At 39.5% G+C, this 17,822-nt stretch overlaps 1 protein-coding gene across 2 annotated transcripts in view; it reads right to left on the bottom strand.

Annotated features, from left to right (window-relative positions):
* Positions 1 to 17,822, bottom strand: part of PTPN14 (protein tyrosine phosphatase non-receptor type 14) — a 110,471-nt gene that overhangs the window by 67,943 nt on the left and 24,706 nt on the right. The window contains exons 1-2 of one of the 2 annotated variants that reach the window (XM_071426177.1): positions 3,299 to 3,700; positions 2,812 to 3,137 (exon numbers count right to left, since the gene is read on the bottom strand). In XM_071426177.1, coding sequence (XP_071282278.1) covers positions 2,812 to 2,985 — 174 coding nt within the window. In that variant the 5' untranslated portion in view covers positions 2,986 to 3,137; positions 3,299 to 3,700. Of the gene's footprint in view, positions 1 to 2,811; positions 3,138 to 3,298; positions 3,701 to 17,822 lie in introns of those variants that run through there. The other variant, XM_071426187.1, reaches the window with a different exon arrangement.

Below are 17,822 nucleotides of genomic sequence, written 5' to 3'. Positions count from 1 at the left end.
TCTCCCCCACCTACAATACATCAGAGCATACCACCTTTAAACATTTTAACATTTTAGAAAGTGAATTAAAAAGAACAAAAGGATAAGGAAACATGAAGACTTCCAACAGATTTGTACAGATTACTCTGCTACTTCAAGTAGGTTCACTTAGTCTGGAAGTGGAATGGAAAAATGCCATTATATTGGGGAAAAATCCTTTCCATAAACTGTGCACATACATACAAGATTATAAAATGACATTTTGGACCTTGTCTTTCCTCTCCCTTCCTCCCCTCTTCTTGTCTTTACCTTTTACATAATGCTGGAATAAGAGCTCATTTTATTGGAACTGGTAACTGTTCAAGTAGAAGACCTGATGCTTTGTCAAGAGCTTTGCTGAAAAGGATAAAACCAGATTTTACAGTAGTTACATGGCTCCACTTTCTGCTGACCTATTCCTGAACCCTGAGTCAGTCAGGCAGGGAGCTGCATTCCCCAGAGATCAAATAGAAATATGCATAATCCACCAGATACTTCTTTTCAGTCATGTGTGGTATGATCGACAGTCCCTCACAACAAGGCATAATCTCAAAGAGTTTTGCTTTTCAACAGGAAGGGTTTGGACAGTTTTTTGTTCATTTCTAAGAAACTGGATTGAGTGAGACATGGATGCATTCCTAACTTGAAGGTAAAAGCTGTGGTATACCTAGGATCTATTTGAACATAAAACCAAACTGAGGTATTACCTGAGACTGCAAGGAGGAGACAAACAGGATTTTAGCACTGTTTTGCTAGCACGGGACTTAATGAAGGTTGGCTTATCCTTACTTGTACATCACAGCTTGCAAATCAGGATTTCCAAGAAAAGGCATATGCCAGCTGCAGGTTTTGCTGCATTCAGGGAATTTTAAAACTCTCTCTGTGATATGAATTCTTGCAAGGATTTTTGCCCCAGGTATACTTAACAGGCTTCTCTACTCAGTTACCCAGTTGCACAAATCTTGTAGAAATTTGAGCTTTGTGAAAATATTTTTGACCCTTCTGTAGAATTTGGGTGGACAGTGAGTTCAAAAACTATGGTAAACCTAGAGAGGAAAGGGGACAGTCATCAAATTACCTCATCATCCTTACAAACAGTGGCAAGAAGACTACAGGGCAGAATAAGAACTGAATTTGGGGTCTGAAAGAAAGAACAGCACCAGACACCTCCAAGCTTGCCAGCTCCAATTATTCCTCATCCAAGGAGCAAAAGAAGATACAGGGAGACCATCTCAGAGTTGAAAGAGGTAGGTAATTCTCTCCTTAAAAAAAAAACCCAAAACACCCACTTCTGTCAAAAAATGCTGCACTGTTGAAATCTGAACTTTACAAAACCAGTTCAACGTTGCCAAAACCTTGTTTAGAAAAAAAAGCAGGGAGGGTGATGAAAGAAGGGGAATGCGTTCCAACAACATCAAAGCATTCTCTTCTATGTTGTTAAAATATTTTTTTATCTTGAAACACAAACTTTTTGTGCTGACATATTTCTTTTTGCATGACAGAAATAATTTTGAAAATTAAAAAAACCAAAGCAATAGAAAACCCCCATAAAACTGAACACGGACCTAAACAGGAGAACTTTGGTTCTTCCCTAAGGACACCCTAGGGCATCACCAACAGAAAGAAAAAAAAATGGAAACATGATGCATTGATAAATCTTCATCTCTGTATGTAAAGGGGGGAGGGGGAGATGATTCTACTAAAATTCATATTTAAAACCAAACAAACAAACCACCCAAGTATGAAAAACACTATGCAATATTCCCTCTGCCCTGTTCCTGTCTGCATATTTTCCAGCCTATTCTGGACACACACACAGAGTTCTCCCATTCTTTATCATTATTAAAAACAACAACAACAAAAAAAATCCAACCAAACAAACAAATTTTTGTTTAGTTTTCAGATATTGTATTTATTTGTACGCTACCTTCCCACTGCCCCCACTACCATGGGCAAACTGAATAAAACACTGCAAGATTTTTAATTTCTCCAGCTGTGCTTACAGAAAGTACCAGCCAGGACAGACAGATGATAACACAGCAATTCCAGGCAATGGTTTTCCACTTATAATTTGCAGAAGTCTAGATGTAGGATACACACAGGGAGCCCGCAGAAGGTAAGAAAAGTCAGTCAGTTCACTTGTGCCATGCACATTGGAGAGGTATTTCTATAAAGGATTCAACACTTAAATACTAAACACTTCAACACAGAAAGAAGTAGAAAATTAAGGATTTCAGTCTTGAATAAAGACTGGTTTCTTCAACATTTCCAGAACCATTGGGAATGTAAAAGAAGTCTTTTAAGATATTAGATGTGAAATATTAAACAAAACCATAAGGAAGAAAAACCCCACTAGTAAAACACAACTATTAGTGTTACTGTTGCTCTCTTCAGTTTTATAGTAACAAGAGTATTTACATAAAGGCAGATGTTTAAAAGCCGGCAGTCTCCTTTACATTTGCATAATTCAGCCATCAGCGCAGTGAAACCAGGGCTACATTCAGAAAAAAGTTACTGTAACTTGTCCTTTGGCATTCCAGCTCAAAAAGAAACACTCAGCTTTCTAAGAAAAGAAACTTGGTGTTACAAAGAACTCTCAAAGCTAGGACGGATGAGCAACAGCCCAAAGCCCCGAGCGCCGTTTCATGCAATCAGAGTATGTTTGTCCAAGCTCCAGCTGCTGATCATATCTGGCCAGCCCTGAGAACAACATGACTCAAACGCACAGACTGCCTGAGCTAAAAACGTGTCCAATTATCCAGTGACAGATGGTCCTTCCCTAGCTGCCCTTACCTCGCGTAATTCCAGCCTCTGAGCGACAGCTTCCAGGCACTCCTGCCCCGTGCTCTCCACGGACAGGGTGCACTCGATCACGTTGCTGTCCAGCAGACGGATCCTGGTCACGAAGCAGTTCTTGCTCAGCACGTTGTAGCGCCGGGTCCGCCGCAGTTTCAGCCCGAAAGGCATGGCTGAAGGCCGGCGGGATCGCCCCGTCCCCGGGCTCTTCCCAGAGCTATCAGCACGCCTGTCCACTCGCCTCGAAGGCTTCTTCAGCTGGCACTACTCTCCTCCAGAAACGGAGGGAGCTGTCCATTCCTGGGGCAAGCTCCAAGGGATTCCTGCAAAACACACACAGGTAAGGAGACCGAAGTGTGAAACAAGACGTTCCTGAAGTTCAGGGAAAAAGAAAAAAAGTTTAAGAGTCACATTTTAAAACCATGAAATAAACACCTCCACGCACAGGATTGCCAGGCACTTACTACACATCCCACATGAATACCTTATACAAGAAACCTTCCAAAATACTGTTTTGGCGCTGAATTTAAAGCACGGATTTAATTGCAAAGCCGTTCTTTGAGAGGCTCAGTACAAACAGCAACTCTACAGGGCACTCATCCAGAGGTGCTAACTCTCCCACCATTACCCCCACCACAGGGGTCTATAACATAATCTTCGAGTTTTCATGCCCTCGGGCCAGCTTTGAAAACTAGTTTAAAAAGCGAAGGAATAGAGGCTTTGAAAAGAGGTGGGATCTTGAAAGAAGAAAGGCTGGCTGCGGGTCCGCAGGAAATGCAGGCACTCAGCACCTCCGAAAAAATCAAACCTAAAATATGCATGTGAAAAGCAAGAAGCATCCGAGCCATTTCAGAGGAGCCTCCTCCGAGGCAATCCCTCGCATTTTGCCGGCTTCCAGCTCCAAACCCTCCTAGGTGGAATGAGTAATGGCAGGAACGCGGTTGCCAGAGACCGGGGCAACATCGAGTGGGAGGAAGAGAACACATATTCTAGATATTGTTTCTAGCTAGTACCCCTAAAATTTATCAGGGACACATGCAACCGCTGAGCCAAAACACAAAGTAGACAGAAGAACTAGAGATACAGAAGTAATGACATTTAAGATGTATGATCCTCACTTGCAAGAACCACTTCTTTTCAAGTGAAACAAACCAAAAAAGTTCAGTTAAAACCAGGTTCAAGCTGAACTAAAACAAAGCATTTGCACTGACATAACCAGCTCTAAAACGCCACTTTCCACGTGCCGAGAGGAATGAAGCAAATAGCAAATTACTTGCTACCAGGTCTTCCTGGTTTTGTTTGAATATTCTGGAGCAAAAAGTAGAGGAACACTAATGGTGACATTTAAGAGTCCATTTCTCTTAACCTGCAAATGAAACACTAGATCCCATTTCCTCATTTCTTAAGAGAAGCAAGGGAAGGCAGTGCCAGCAGAGTATGCATCATTTGAATGCATCAGCTGAGTGTGACATTTCAAACCAATAGTACATTGCCCACACGTATCCCTTGGCACAGAACTCCATGAATCAGTTATTTTCAGTTTTTACTGAATTTAGTTGCTATAGAGATAATTAAAAGCTGCCCAATGGACTACAGTGGTTATCATTGCACTAGAAAAATAACTATCATTTTTACATGACGTGTATTTTCCAAAGTCAGTATAACTTGACATTTATTAGGGAGTTAGAGCAACACAAACACAACAGGAAAAAAAAAATAAATACACAAACAGAAAACCACTGGTTAGGTGTGTGACTACCCTGGTAGTCTACCAGCACCACCAGACAAAAGCCTAGAGACTGAGAGGGAGCACTATTTGACTGAAGTGCAAACAAACCTATCAAATTAGCTGCTGTGGTTTAATCTCCCATTTTTAGCTTTCATGGGTACAGACATAATATATTATTTTCAGGTAATTGCATGAGAGAGCTGTTATACCTTGCATTGCTCTAACATCAGAAGCCATCAAAGATATATAAATACATCCTCACAACAATCTGACGAGGCAGGGACATGTTACCCAAGACTTACACAAAAAGGAGTTGAAACAAACATTCACCAGCTTGCCCAACACTGCTCAGAACAATGGCTGCAGACCTCATCATCACCACACAGGACAGGCTACTGCTTTAACCCCTGGCCAACTACTCACCAACTACCCTGCTGACCAACCTATCTGAAACTACTGCCCGAATCTGAAAAGTGGGAAGAATGAAAGGAAATTACAGAGAGGAAAGGGTGGGGAGGACTACATCTTATCAAGGACAGCATTTTTGTTCAGTCTCTGGCTTCACAGATTATTTTAAGTTGGACACAAGGAGAGTTTTAGCTAGCTAATTCAATTTCAAAAAAGACTTTTCTCTTTCATTACCGTTAGTTGCACACATTTCCTTGCAGTGCATGAGCCATTCCCTGTATAGTAATTGTACAGTTAGCAGTAGCCTAAGGATGAAATCAATGTTCATTAAAAAACCCCAAGTGTCTGGCCCTGCTGTCCAGGTACAGCTACAGCTGGACAAGCCATCCCAGAAGAGATGTGTGCAAACACCCTATTCTGGAACAAACCCATCAGCTGCTGTATTCCAGAAACGTCAACATGGATTGGACAAAGTTGTATCATACACTCAGGAAAACAAGGCCAGTATTTCCCCTGCTTTTCAAAAGCAGTAAAGGAACAGGAGTTTTCCCTCAATTCTGCTGGGGGCAATCAGCTGGCACCATTTTCTCAAGGTGCAGATGTACAAATGGTTTAATGGATGCACTCAGTGTAATACAGACTGGGTTACTTTTCCATTTAACTTAAATATATATATGAATATATATATATTTATCCCCAATGACATGACATCTCACTCACGTAAAAGGTCACACTTAAACTAGTTTCCAGTTAAAGATTTAAATGGGGTGGCAAGGCTGGAAATGCTTAAAAACAACTCAGATTGCCCCAGCTTGTAAAAGCTGTTAATTCTCAAATCAATGCAGGTGTCTGAGTTTTCTGTTTACACGTATTCTGGATGTCTGACCAATTTCTCACTGGGTTTTCTGTTAAGGTTACTAAGTGTGATCTCAAAGACGAGTCATTTACAGGCACCTAAAGGTAAACTAGGTTCTTCAGTGTTTGCATCATCTTAAAAGCATCAGAAGCATTCATTTTTATTCATGGTTATTCTGTAGATAACTGAAAAAAATGCCATTGAGAGACAGGAATGTTTTGGTTTTCCAAATGAAGGATTATTCCATTACTGGATCTCCTTTCCCCATTTAAAGGTTGCCTGGGAGAAGCAATGTCCCTAATAAAGTCATCTCAACTGTGCAGGCATTCACAACACTCCCCTCCTCAAACTCACTCTTCCACTTAAAACAAAACCAAACCACTGAAACTAACGCAAGCCTATAAACAGCTAATCAGATAACCATGAACTTGTTCTGATGTTAGCAAAGGATTTTTATTAAGAGTATTTCAGGTGTGAAAGGGAGACACAACATCTTTTAAACTGACATTTTCTATTAAGAACTTATTTTTCTGAAGAGAAATTATACTGAGCTCCTTTGGGTACTTTTTTCTTTTTTATGTATCAATTGCTCTTTGCAAATTAAGCTCATTCTAAGAAGTATGCTGAATTAAACAAGGTTCTTAGTTAGAGCATAAGCTTTGGAATTTAAACATTCTGCTAAGTGGAAATTCCTTATGTTTAAAGTACATACTCTGTAGGCCTACAAAACACACACAAAACCTTGAAGTCCTTCAACCATTTCTCAGAAAACAGCTACGGAAAAAAGGTATCCTAAATGCAGTTTCATCAGTTTGAAGACTGATACAATATCTTTGTGGATTCTTGGTAAAAATTTATATTCTCCTACTTCAATGGACCAAGACAAAGCTGAACAACAAGACAGTTCCTCTGCTATCACATACATTGGAATCAGACTTTTTACAGTATTTACTTGAAAAAGCCATATGGATAAAGTCAATGGCTGTGGAATGGGGAAGACCAAAAACGGGAAAACACAATAAAGAATGAACACAGATTTCAAATTTGACACAGAATAAAACTAAACCTTCAATCCACAAACTCATACCAAGCACAACACAAGTTGTCCTAAGAGCCTTCACAAGCAAACAGCTTAAAGAAAACCACGTAAGTCTCAGCTCAAGACACTCTTACCTATCTCTTTCTCTGCGTGTGACTCAAGAGAAACATCTCTCTTTGCCTGGAAGCCTTGCCAGCAGGCTGCAAAGGCAGCAGACACAGAGGTATGGATCTCTCCAACAGTCTTCATTCCTCCACAGCACCACTGCATCTTGCAAGGGGGGAAAGAAGGACTCCTTGATCATTCTTGCAAAAACTCCTTCTCAGTACAGAAGGGGTTCCAAGGGGTATCAGTCCCCCACTGTTCAATCATAGAATACTGCTGTTCATATACCAAAAGGTAGGAGGAAAAAAGGCATAATTCATATAACCAAGAATATCTTGCAAGCACAATGCTGGGGACCAAAGAAACATCTTCAAGATGACACAGCTATAATGGTTTAGGGAGGAAAAGGCTAATCCATTAGTGCTATTAGTGACATTAGCAGCTACTCTTCTTCACTGGCCACTCCTACATGAAGAACTAGGTCAGATTCATACTGTGATATACAGCATAAAATTGCTTTTGATTTTTAAGAAAACTTTGTTCGTTTCTGCATAGAATAGAAATTCTCCTTATGAATTTAAATTATCTGATACAGATAAAAATTTGTGCTTTTCCAAAACAGTAATTTTCTTGGTTTTTTATTCTTAATGAGACATTACTGTGAAACCAGGTTAAACCACTACTACTCAAAAAGCAAATGAAGTTTGCTTACAAGTTTACAAGTTTTCCAAACCTAAAATGAAAAGAAGCCAGAAATACAAAAATTTCTTCCTTAGTTCTCCCAAAGTCAGCTGGGGCTGGCAAGATTTTTATTTGCTAGAAATTTTGAAAGACAGACTGAAGGGATCAAGGGAAGCCAAGCTGCTTGGTGGTTCATGAGGAAGAGGCCATCAGGCAGAAGCTGCCCTCTGAGGTGAAGGGCACTGCTCCAGTCACTGGACATTCTCTCACTTAGATATATGTGAAGGCCAGAAGTGAAGAAAAGCTTATAAATAATTAGGGCCAATATAACTCTCAGGACATTTCCAAGTACGTGACTCTCTCCTCTATTACAGACAACAGGTACAAACTGTACTACATTCAAAGGAGCATAAAAAAAAGAATAAATATCATCTGATACAAAACGCACTTAAAGCAGAACGCTTTCCTTCACTTCGTTTGCTTTCGTACGTAATTTCTGAGACTCCAGGAAGAAAGCAATTATGTCAAACTGCAGCCTGTATTTACCAACAGCACCTGGCAGCCCTCCAGCATTCCTGGCACTGCAGGAGCAGCAGCACACCTAAGGGAAGTATGTAACCCTGGGCTGGGCAGAGACCGCAGCACAGCAGGGCAGCTGCAAGCGGTGTGCTGGCCTGCAGTTTTAGGGAACAGTAAAAATAACAGTGCATGGGAGACGAGGTCTGACACAATCCATCTCCATCTAGCTGAGCTGTGTCTAGAGGAGGAGATCTCTCTCCCATGAAACAGCTTTCTCTCCCTTGAGTGCTCTCATGGCAGAGTTTCATGCAGGTAGGGCACAGCAAGGAACATTTCTGTGCCTAACAAGGTGTTTGTATCCCACCCAGTTATGGGTGGAAGTCCCATAAAGCCTCTCAGGAGTCTAATTCATCTCTGGACAGAAGAAAGTGGTATTTAACCTTTACATAATAATAAGTCTTTTGCCACAAGGCCACTGTCTTCAACTACTTGTTTATACAGTCCCTGGTGAGACACAGGCCTCATCCTCAGGCATTTAAATCTCCTTGAAAATTCTTGCAGGCAGGAATTTAAATATTTCCCTAATCCAAACAGTAATAAAATTCTTAACATTCTCACCTCCACATTCTGGAAGAGGAGTCAAATTACAATTTAATTTAATTTTTATAACTAATATTCTATACAGAACTTCTAGAGTTTGTAAGCATCTAGAGATGCCATACCTGTGTGCACGGACAGATGTCGAGGCTTCTCTGGGACACCAAACTCAGACAACAACTGTTACTCTTACCACTACTGTGAGTCATCAGACAACAAAGATCAAAAAACCATCTCAGTTAGCATTTCTACTTTCCCAGTCCAATCACAGCTTTCCCTTTCCAGGAAAACTTATATTCTCCATCAGATCCACCTCTGCTGTAACAGATGGTTTTTGATCTAAGTTGTTGTGTGTTTTCACTGTATCTAGCTTGGGTCAGTTTCTGGTTTCAGTCTAGAGAGGTTTAAATAAAGTCAAAATAACAATTTCAATTCAAAGTTAGAATTCTGCCCTTTCCTCTCCTTTGTGGCAGTACCCAAGAGAGTACATACTCAATAATTCTGAAGCACATAAAGATTAGTTATTCCACCACTTGTTCCACCTCCTTGTCTCCCATGTGAAAGTACCACACTTCTAGTGTAAACACACCTTTTTTGTGCACCTACAGAACTATGCAGTTTTGTGGGTACAAATCTGTCAGGCAGCACCTAAGTCCTCTTCTGTGACAAGGTCCACAGGTACCAAGTATTTCTATAGGTTCTAGCAAGTCTGTGTCCAACAAAGTTTCCATTACAGACAGGATGTGAACTTACCAAACTGCAAATCAGGAGTTTATCCATTACTTCCTTACTTATCACTCCAGAATACCCACAGCAATTCAACAGGTCTTTCTAAGGCAACTACTGATGGAGGGCTCTTTTTGAGGTAGTCTAAGCATTCAAGTTAGGAGTGACATCTGCATGAAGTAACATAACTACATGACACTTGCATTGCCATCGTGATCAGTTTTAATCCACATCAGTAATGAAAGCAGAGTTACCACTCCCCTTGTAGAACATCGTGTTCTAAAGTTTAAAAAACAAAACAAAAACAACCTACCAAATCAAAATGCCAGGCTCCAGTATTTTTCCCTTCCAAATAGGAAATGCTGCCTGTCAATGCCAGGTGTCTGCAGCAGCTCCACCTCCCTGTCATGGCAGGGTTTAGGTCTCTGCAGGGTACAGCAGTTAACCATTTACAACCCTCTCACACCTTGGCTATGTTATTGCAAGACCTCAAATTAGACACAGCCAAGAGCCTGGATGGCACCTGCCCAAGGATGCAGTTTTGTACCTGAGGCAATCTCATTTAAGAGCTCACTTCTGCCAGGAACAGAGAGAGGTCCTGATCTCTTCTTCCTCCCTTAATTCCAGAGCACATTACAACTTGTTTTGTGCCAGCTCTGAAAATCTGCTGGAACCTCCTCCTGGTTTAGCCACTTCACCCCTCTAACTCAGTAAGAGAATATGGTCCTTTTCAGCTTGGTTAGTGAGTTTAGATAGCTCGCAGCAGAGCCCAGAGTGAGTAGTTCATCTGGCAGAGGGAAGAAAAGAACCACAGAGCTCAGAGAAGGTCAAATAAGAGCAATTCTGCCTTAATTGAAGCAGTTGGTCAGGTCTGCAGAGCAGTTTATGAAATCACAGCCCAAGGAAGGCTCCTGGTCTCAGCAAGCAGAGGAACTCCCCAGAAAACATCCCCATTATTCCTGTATTGGAAATCTATGTTGGAATCAAAATTTCTTTATCTCAAATAACCAGTTGATTCAAATTGCACTAAGTTTTTTGTTCCCCCATTCCAAAATAGAGCATTCTGTAATTAATGTCTATAAGAGGAGTTAATATTGCAACATCTCTATGTGTTATGTTTTCTGCATGGGACAAGCCATTCAGAAGAGGAGAAGCAAGATCAAGACCAGCTTTCTGGTATTCTGGCACATCTTTCTTTTAGACCTCATACAATAACTGGTCTCTAAGTGCCAGCCTTCAGGAAAGGCACAAGCTCCTGCAGCCTAAATTTTCACTGAACACTTCATAGTAATGAAATATCAGGAAAGCCTAACCATTATTGTAAGGGTCAACTATTTTAAACCTATTATAATCAAGTGACTTAAAAATGTCTGAGTATATTTGACAGGATTCTTTACCTTTTGTCCCTATTTTACCCCTACTGGCTACAATCAGTAGCAACATAGTATTGGTGCCATTTACTTTTCCTCATAGTTAGTTAGCTTTCTAAAGGTTTTCAACTCCTTCAGACTTGCTGGAGCTACAGTGATTTTTAAGAGGGTAAATTTCCTGCTAAATGTGATTGATGGGCATGCAAAAACATTACAAAAACAATGAATGATACACTTAGTAAAAACCACAAAAAAACTTCTTACAGCATGTTTCATTATTCTCTCATGTTACAAAGACAGACATGAGTAAAACTAAGAAGCTCTAAACACAGGATAACATTTAGAGCAGAATCAATAGCTCCAACAGATCCAAGTATCAGATAGGGAGTAAAATATACCCCAGAGCATTCTCACTAGTTAAACATCCACTCGCATAAACTGGTGCCAGTTGGTGTATAATTTTAAATAATGCAATAAAAACTTTTTTTAAAAATAAGGACACAGAAGTTCAAACATCACCTATCCTGCTTTAATGAAAATATATCTATCCTCAAGAGGTGGCTGCAGTTTCACTTCTGCAGTGGGTTACTGCAATGAAGCAGTTACAAGAGAGCACTTGGAGATTAGGAAGCAAATAGCCACACTGCTCATGAGACTGAAAGATGTGTCTGCAGCTCATTACATGGCTCTGGTGTCAGATGGAGACTGGAAGCTGCTTACCTGGACTCACACAATGGCTGCTCTCAGCTGAGATCCTGCTGAAAAGGTGTGTAACTGCAGCAAAATATGGTCCCATGCATTTAATTAAGGTGTTGTATTTCTGCTTCAGCCTTTCTTCTGTTTTTGAAATGGCGTATACAAGTGAATTTTTACAATTTCCGCTTAGTGATATTCTTGCATACCTTCTATTCTTAATTTTTTTAACATATATCTATCTACATATAGAAGATAGTAATGTCTTTCAAATAAACAGAAACTGGGAAAACCTGGGTTATAACTATGGATTTCCAAAATGTATCACATTACCTCCAACTCTTGCAAAAGTCAAAAAGGTATTTGTTTCACATAAGGAGGTTGCAACATACGTGGCATCCTTGGCCCACCAGCAAAGAAAAGGTTTTCTTAATATGTACAGTTGGGGGAGAGGGGAAAGATCAACAAGAAGCACTGAATTTGCAACATCTCAAATGTTAATAATGTGGTGGCCACTCTAAACTGCCAACCTGACCTTCTCCTTACCGGAACAACATCCAGTGCTGCTCCCACTGATATCAGTAAGAAGACTGGCACCAAGTGAAGCAAGACCCATGCCTGAGGACTTGCAGTAAGAATAAAACTTTATTCAGTTTCTTGAAGTTTGGAACAATGGTCTACTCTCCTGGAGAGGCTCAATTAATCCCATTTACATATTGGGCAATGAACAGAGCTAATGCAATGCAGGAAAAGTGGCTGCAGGTAAGCAATGAGAACCAAGCATGATAGGGTGAAGAAAAAAGAGAAGAGGGGGAGAGAGAGAAGAAAAATAAAGTTAAAAAAGCATGCACACTGTCAATCCCAAACCACAACCAGGCACATTGAGTTACACGAGTAGATACTTCACACAAGATCATAACATGAACTTTTGAACTCGCACGGAAAAAAGCCTCTCCACTACTTAATGCATTAAAACATCAATGCTACAAAATGCTGAAAAAATTCCTTCAAGTTGCATCAAAGGAGGATTATATTGTGGGCACATGCACGAAGAAAGCAAATCTGTTATCTTAACTGAATATAGGCCCTGATGTAAATCACACAGCCAGAGTGAATAACTGCATTTGTTTCGACAGCAAAACACCTCATCTGAAATACAGAATAGCTGCCGGAAATGAGCTAATGGTACTTTTCTTTCTGTATTAAAGGATTATTTTCCAGTGCCCACTGTGTGGGCTTAAACAGTAGACTGAAACAGTCAAAATACTTAGAAGTAAGATTTATGGCTAAAAAGGGGGAGGCTAGGGGGGAACCTTCTTTGAAGTGACTGACTTCTTTGACCGGTGTCTCAGAATTACAAGGCTACAAAAGAACCCCTCTCTGTGAGCAGCCCCCTGCATTCTTCCTTCATCTCTGTGGCAGATCATATTGATAAACCGTATTTGAAAACAATTACCTGGGAATCACAGTGCTGGATAGCACATAGTGACTGAGATATTATGAACAACAAATGTCTTTTTATTTTCTAATACTTTTAAACAGATATCTTAAACTTTTAACTTATACCTCAAACACCACTTCAGTCATCAACATTAATCCTTCAGCAGTATGTTTTCAAAAGGTTTCAAATGAGCTTGAGAGAAAAATCAGGAGTTTATTTCCACAGTATTCCAAAAGATGTTGCTAGCTACATTGATAGAAGAAGAAATTGCACCAACTGGAACCCCATATTCTTTCATTATTCAAAACTAAAATTATCCTTTTTTAGTTGCAGCAGTGCTATAAGAGATTGGTTGAGACTGGCTGCTTATTTCCTCTAACATATTATTTGTCATTAATTCTATTCAAGAGAAGAGCTTTGCAGTGAAGGCTAGTAAAACTAATAGCTCTGGAGTGCAAAATACATGCTGTAGCTTTATACATAAACCCACTGTAATCAATTCTAAAAACCGTGGCATGCCATTCTTTGTTCACCTTTCCAAACAGTACTTTGATAACTACTTTACAACCTTTCACCATAAGTCTGCACAAAATATTCACCCTTTAACATATGGTGATAGCTTTATCTGGAATCATATCTGACGTTATCAGCTTTTAATGAGATTATAGCCTGATTCTTTTTATCTCCCCTGTTAGAGAAAGTAGTTACGTTGTAACGCTTCAGAGTAAAAAACTGCTTTGCAGAAAATTTGACTTTGTCACGAGCCGAAAAGAAATTCTTCCTTAAAATAAACAATCTCTATTTCTTGCTCAGATTAATCCATTTTTATGTTAAAGTTTTAGCATAAAATTGGAGCAATAAAGGTCAACATTTACTTGCAAGCTTGTGACCCTCTGTAGCTCCTGTAGTAGACTTTGTATATTAAAATGAAGACTTCATATATTAAAATGGAGAGAGACAAAAACCATCAAAACAGAACACTAACATTTTCTTGTTTTGCTGTTCTTTACATGCAACTCAGCTTTGAAACACAAGAGTTAGTCTGACTTGTAGTTCTCAAATGAAAAGCAGCAAGGTTACTCTAAATTTAAATTGCACAATTTATTAAAATAGCCTGGATCTAAGCCCATCTTGCACAAAATCAAAACACCTTCTATACAACCACAGGTAGGTGTATTTATTGTATGTTTATATCAGTGGCACAAATAGGCCTTTGATCCACTGGATCCACTGCAGTGGCCACTGAAGTTCTGCAGGCAAAGAAAAATACTATATATAGGTTATGTACGCTTATTTTCTTCTACGTACAAAACCTAAACAGCAAAAGAGAAGAAGGTGGAGTAAAATAAATAATAATTAAACAGCCTCTCTGTATGCATCAGGTTATCTTAGTCGTTATCATATAACTGGACTTGCAGAAGCCTAAGGGGACGAGATATCCCTAAGACTTACACTCAGTTTAACTGCAACACAGAGAGAAGCAAGAGAAGAAACAAGGAACAAAAATTAAAAGTGGAGAAAGCCCATATGGTACAGCCCTCCCTGTAATTCTGTCTCTGGTTAGCAAGTTGGAAGCATTTCATCTCTCCAACTTGAGGCCTGATATTCACATTCCTCTGTGGCTTAATGTGGACATGGACTACAGATTGCACTCATGTCTTAAAGGAGCTAAATTATTAGCACAGCAAGCCCACAAACTCCAAGAGGGATAGCAAGAAACCTTACATTCCCATCCACTTTGAAGAAAAAAGAAATTAAATGTCTTCATTCCTAGTTTTGTTGTGCAATGGATGTGTGGATGTAGTGATTGCCTTTACCAAAAGTAAGTAAAATCTATCCTTGGCAGTAGTGAAGACACTCAAGCTCCCTGAAGTGCTGTTAAGTGTGACCCCAACTCCTGGACAATCAAACACCCTGTACCAACACAGCCAAGTCTCCAACTTCAGCCTTTCTAAAACCAGTGCAGAGTGGCAACAGGCTGAACAGAAATGAAACAGCAAAGATGCAACACCAGTGTGCATTTCGTTCAACAATTTACCATAAAGATAAGCCTGTGCTAACACAAATTCCTATAATCACAGAAGAGCAAGTTGCTGTTTGTGATGAAAAAAAATGGAGCAGACCAAACCATGCCTGATGCTGTCTCACAGCAACATTTACTGCACATAAGACACCAGTGTCAGTGGGCAGGGAAAGGGAAATGCTCCCCACCAAGCAGCCACAGTTCTGCAATTCCACCCAAGCTATTTATTTATTGCTGCTAAAGTTCAGCGTTCCCATTTGCAGATTCAAAGTTATGGGACAAACTTGCCAAGAATTAACTGGCCTGCCTTTTTTAAAAATGGTTAGCTGTACTTTAGAAAGAGTTACTAAGGACCAAAGGGTGACAGGGTAATTATTTACAGAATGGATGCCAGGGATGAAGACAGATGACAGATAAAGCCACTACAAAGATCATGCAGAGTAAGGAATGAGAAATTCCTGCAATTTATTGTCTATCACTGTGAAGTGTGATTCTGAGATAGCACCAGCTCTGCTCTTTCTTCTCTATAGTGATAGACTATAATGACTCAAGACCTTTAATTCTCCATTTCCAACTTCATACTGGATCTATTCAAGAAGGTAAAAAAAGATGAAATCAAGCCCGTCACACAGTAGATAGACATCATGAAGAGGTGATGTTGCCTTGCTTTGGTTTGGAAGGTATCCAGCCCAATTGTGACAGAAATTAAGTGTTCCCTTTCAGCCAAATAAAAGCTGTGGTTGCAGTACAAACCACTGCCCTGCACTTCAGCATAAGGAGGATTTACAACCTGCTCTTGTGGGAGGGTGACTGGAGGCAGCACAGTTCAGCCATGAGTCTCTAAGAGGGAACAGGATCACTGGAAAAGAGCTTTAAAAATCCTTCTGAAAGACAGAACAGCTCATATCTTCCCCAGCTACTCCCCCACTGCAGAATACAGGACACTCAGTCCAGAAGCATTTTCAGTGCCTAAATATAACACAGGCATTCCCATAGCATAAATAGGAGAATCCTTGTGAAGTTCTGTCTTCAAAACAACCTCCATTTTCCAGTAGGGCCAGAATTCAAAGTCATATACTGGCATGTCAAATTCCGGATATCCTCATAAGAAAAATGAATTTATTGTTATTATACCTGGCTATTTTTATAAAGTTTCTGGAAACAAGAAGCATTAACTGTTTTTAATTAATACTCGTACGCCTTCATGTTTCTCTTTGGTCACAAGCCAAGAAGATTTGATGGAATATGATCATATCCTTATGGGATTTCATCACATCAGTTTTCATTGGCAACCATTGATTACATACCCCAAAGGAAGTCACTAGATTTTTTCAGTCTTTTTCCTAAGCTTTGATATATAAACTTGTCAAAGTAAAAAATAGCTGACCCTTAATATTACAGTTCATGCCAAAAATAATATGAACCTATTAGAATCACAAAGCCTAGAATTCAATTAGAAAATGAATACTGAAAAATATCCAAGCATAAGCATTATATCAAGAAAGAGTAAGCAAAAGGAAGTGTAGTTTTGAAGAAAAGCTAACCTGCTACTCATGATGGACAAATTTCAAAATCCTTTGTTTCTATCTCTAAACTCTCCAGTAAACCAAACATTTTACTTGGCAGTAGGAAGTATGTACAGGCAGATAAATGTCTTCTGACAGTGACAAGGACAGCACCAAATCTGCTACCATGTTTTCACAATGGAAATCCAAAAAATAAACTAGTAGAGCCAAAAGACCAAGTTGATATTGCTGGAACCTTCTTCAGGTCACTGGGCTATATAACCAAGAGTCAAATAGCACCCCCTCACTACTATGACTTATGAAAGTACTCAGTCTGACACTAGGAAAAAAACAGACACTATTTATTTTGTTAGTTTTAAGTTAGAGTGGGAATTTAATTTGCACAGTGGGGGAAAAATCACTTTGGCATAAAGTGGAGAGAGAATAGGAAGAAAAAGAAAAAACACTGGCAAAGATAAGCAAAGAACATAGAGAAAACATTTTTCCAGCGCAGATAGAAAAGGAAAAAACTTTCCAGCTGTTGGCCAATTTTTGTAAGTTTTAAAAGTGTTCTGAAGAAGTAAAAGAGTGAGTGGCATGAATTTCATGTAACATACATAATTCAGGAAACTTCTAAACTCTTTTGCCTATTCAGATTGCACTTTTTCCCACTGCAACCAAAGTTCATTATTTTTTTTTTTTTTTGGAGAGCCAGTAAAAAGCAACCCTAACTCATCTAACTTGTGTTCTAAAGAAAAAATGCACAAAAATCTGGGTCTCATATTACTGATCAAAAAGAAATCTAGAAACCACCTCAATCCTAATTTATGTTTAGCTCCTTCAGTAGAGAGGTCCAACATAACTACTCACCACTCATTCTCAAGAATCAGGCTCATCCTTTTATGTGTGTTATTACTCAAGACAACAGATTAGAGCAATTACACCATTCAATGAAAAAAAGTTCACATTTGCATATTGCTATCATCTTGTACCTCACATATGCGAGAATAATATATTTTACTCATCTGTACACAAATATTACAGCAGTTTCAAAAAGTCAGAAAGATGAATTATCCCATTCTGGAATCAAGCCTGCAACCCTAGACATGAAATAGCCTCCCAATTTCTCACCCTGCTTTTCCTTGGAACAGTCTTTGTGCATCTTAAAGGGTTCTAGAACACAAAATTAACTACTTTCATAGATAAGAAAAGTAATGATGTACTACAAAATTTTCTTCCACTACTACAGCTACCTGTGGAATCTTGGGAAATTGCAAACGAGACAGGTTTATCTGTGATCTTGAGAAAAGGAGGCA

The sequence above is a fragment of the Agelaius tricolor genome, unplaced genomic scaffold, assembly GCF_023055355.1.
Source record: "Agelaius tricolor isolate 1412-34295 unplaced genomic scaffold, bAgeTri1.0.p SCAF_1, whole genome shotgun sequence".
Lineage (NCBI taxonomy): Eukaryota > Metazoa > Chordata > Aves > Passeriformes > Icteridae > Agelaius > Agelaius tricolor.
The sequence above is the reverse complement of the archived record's forward strand: the minus strand, read 5'-3'. Positions and strand labels throughout refer to the sequence as shown.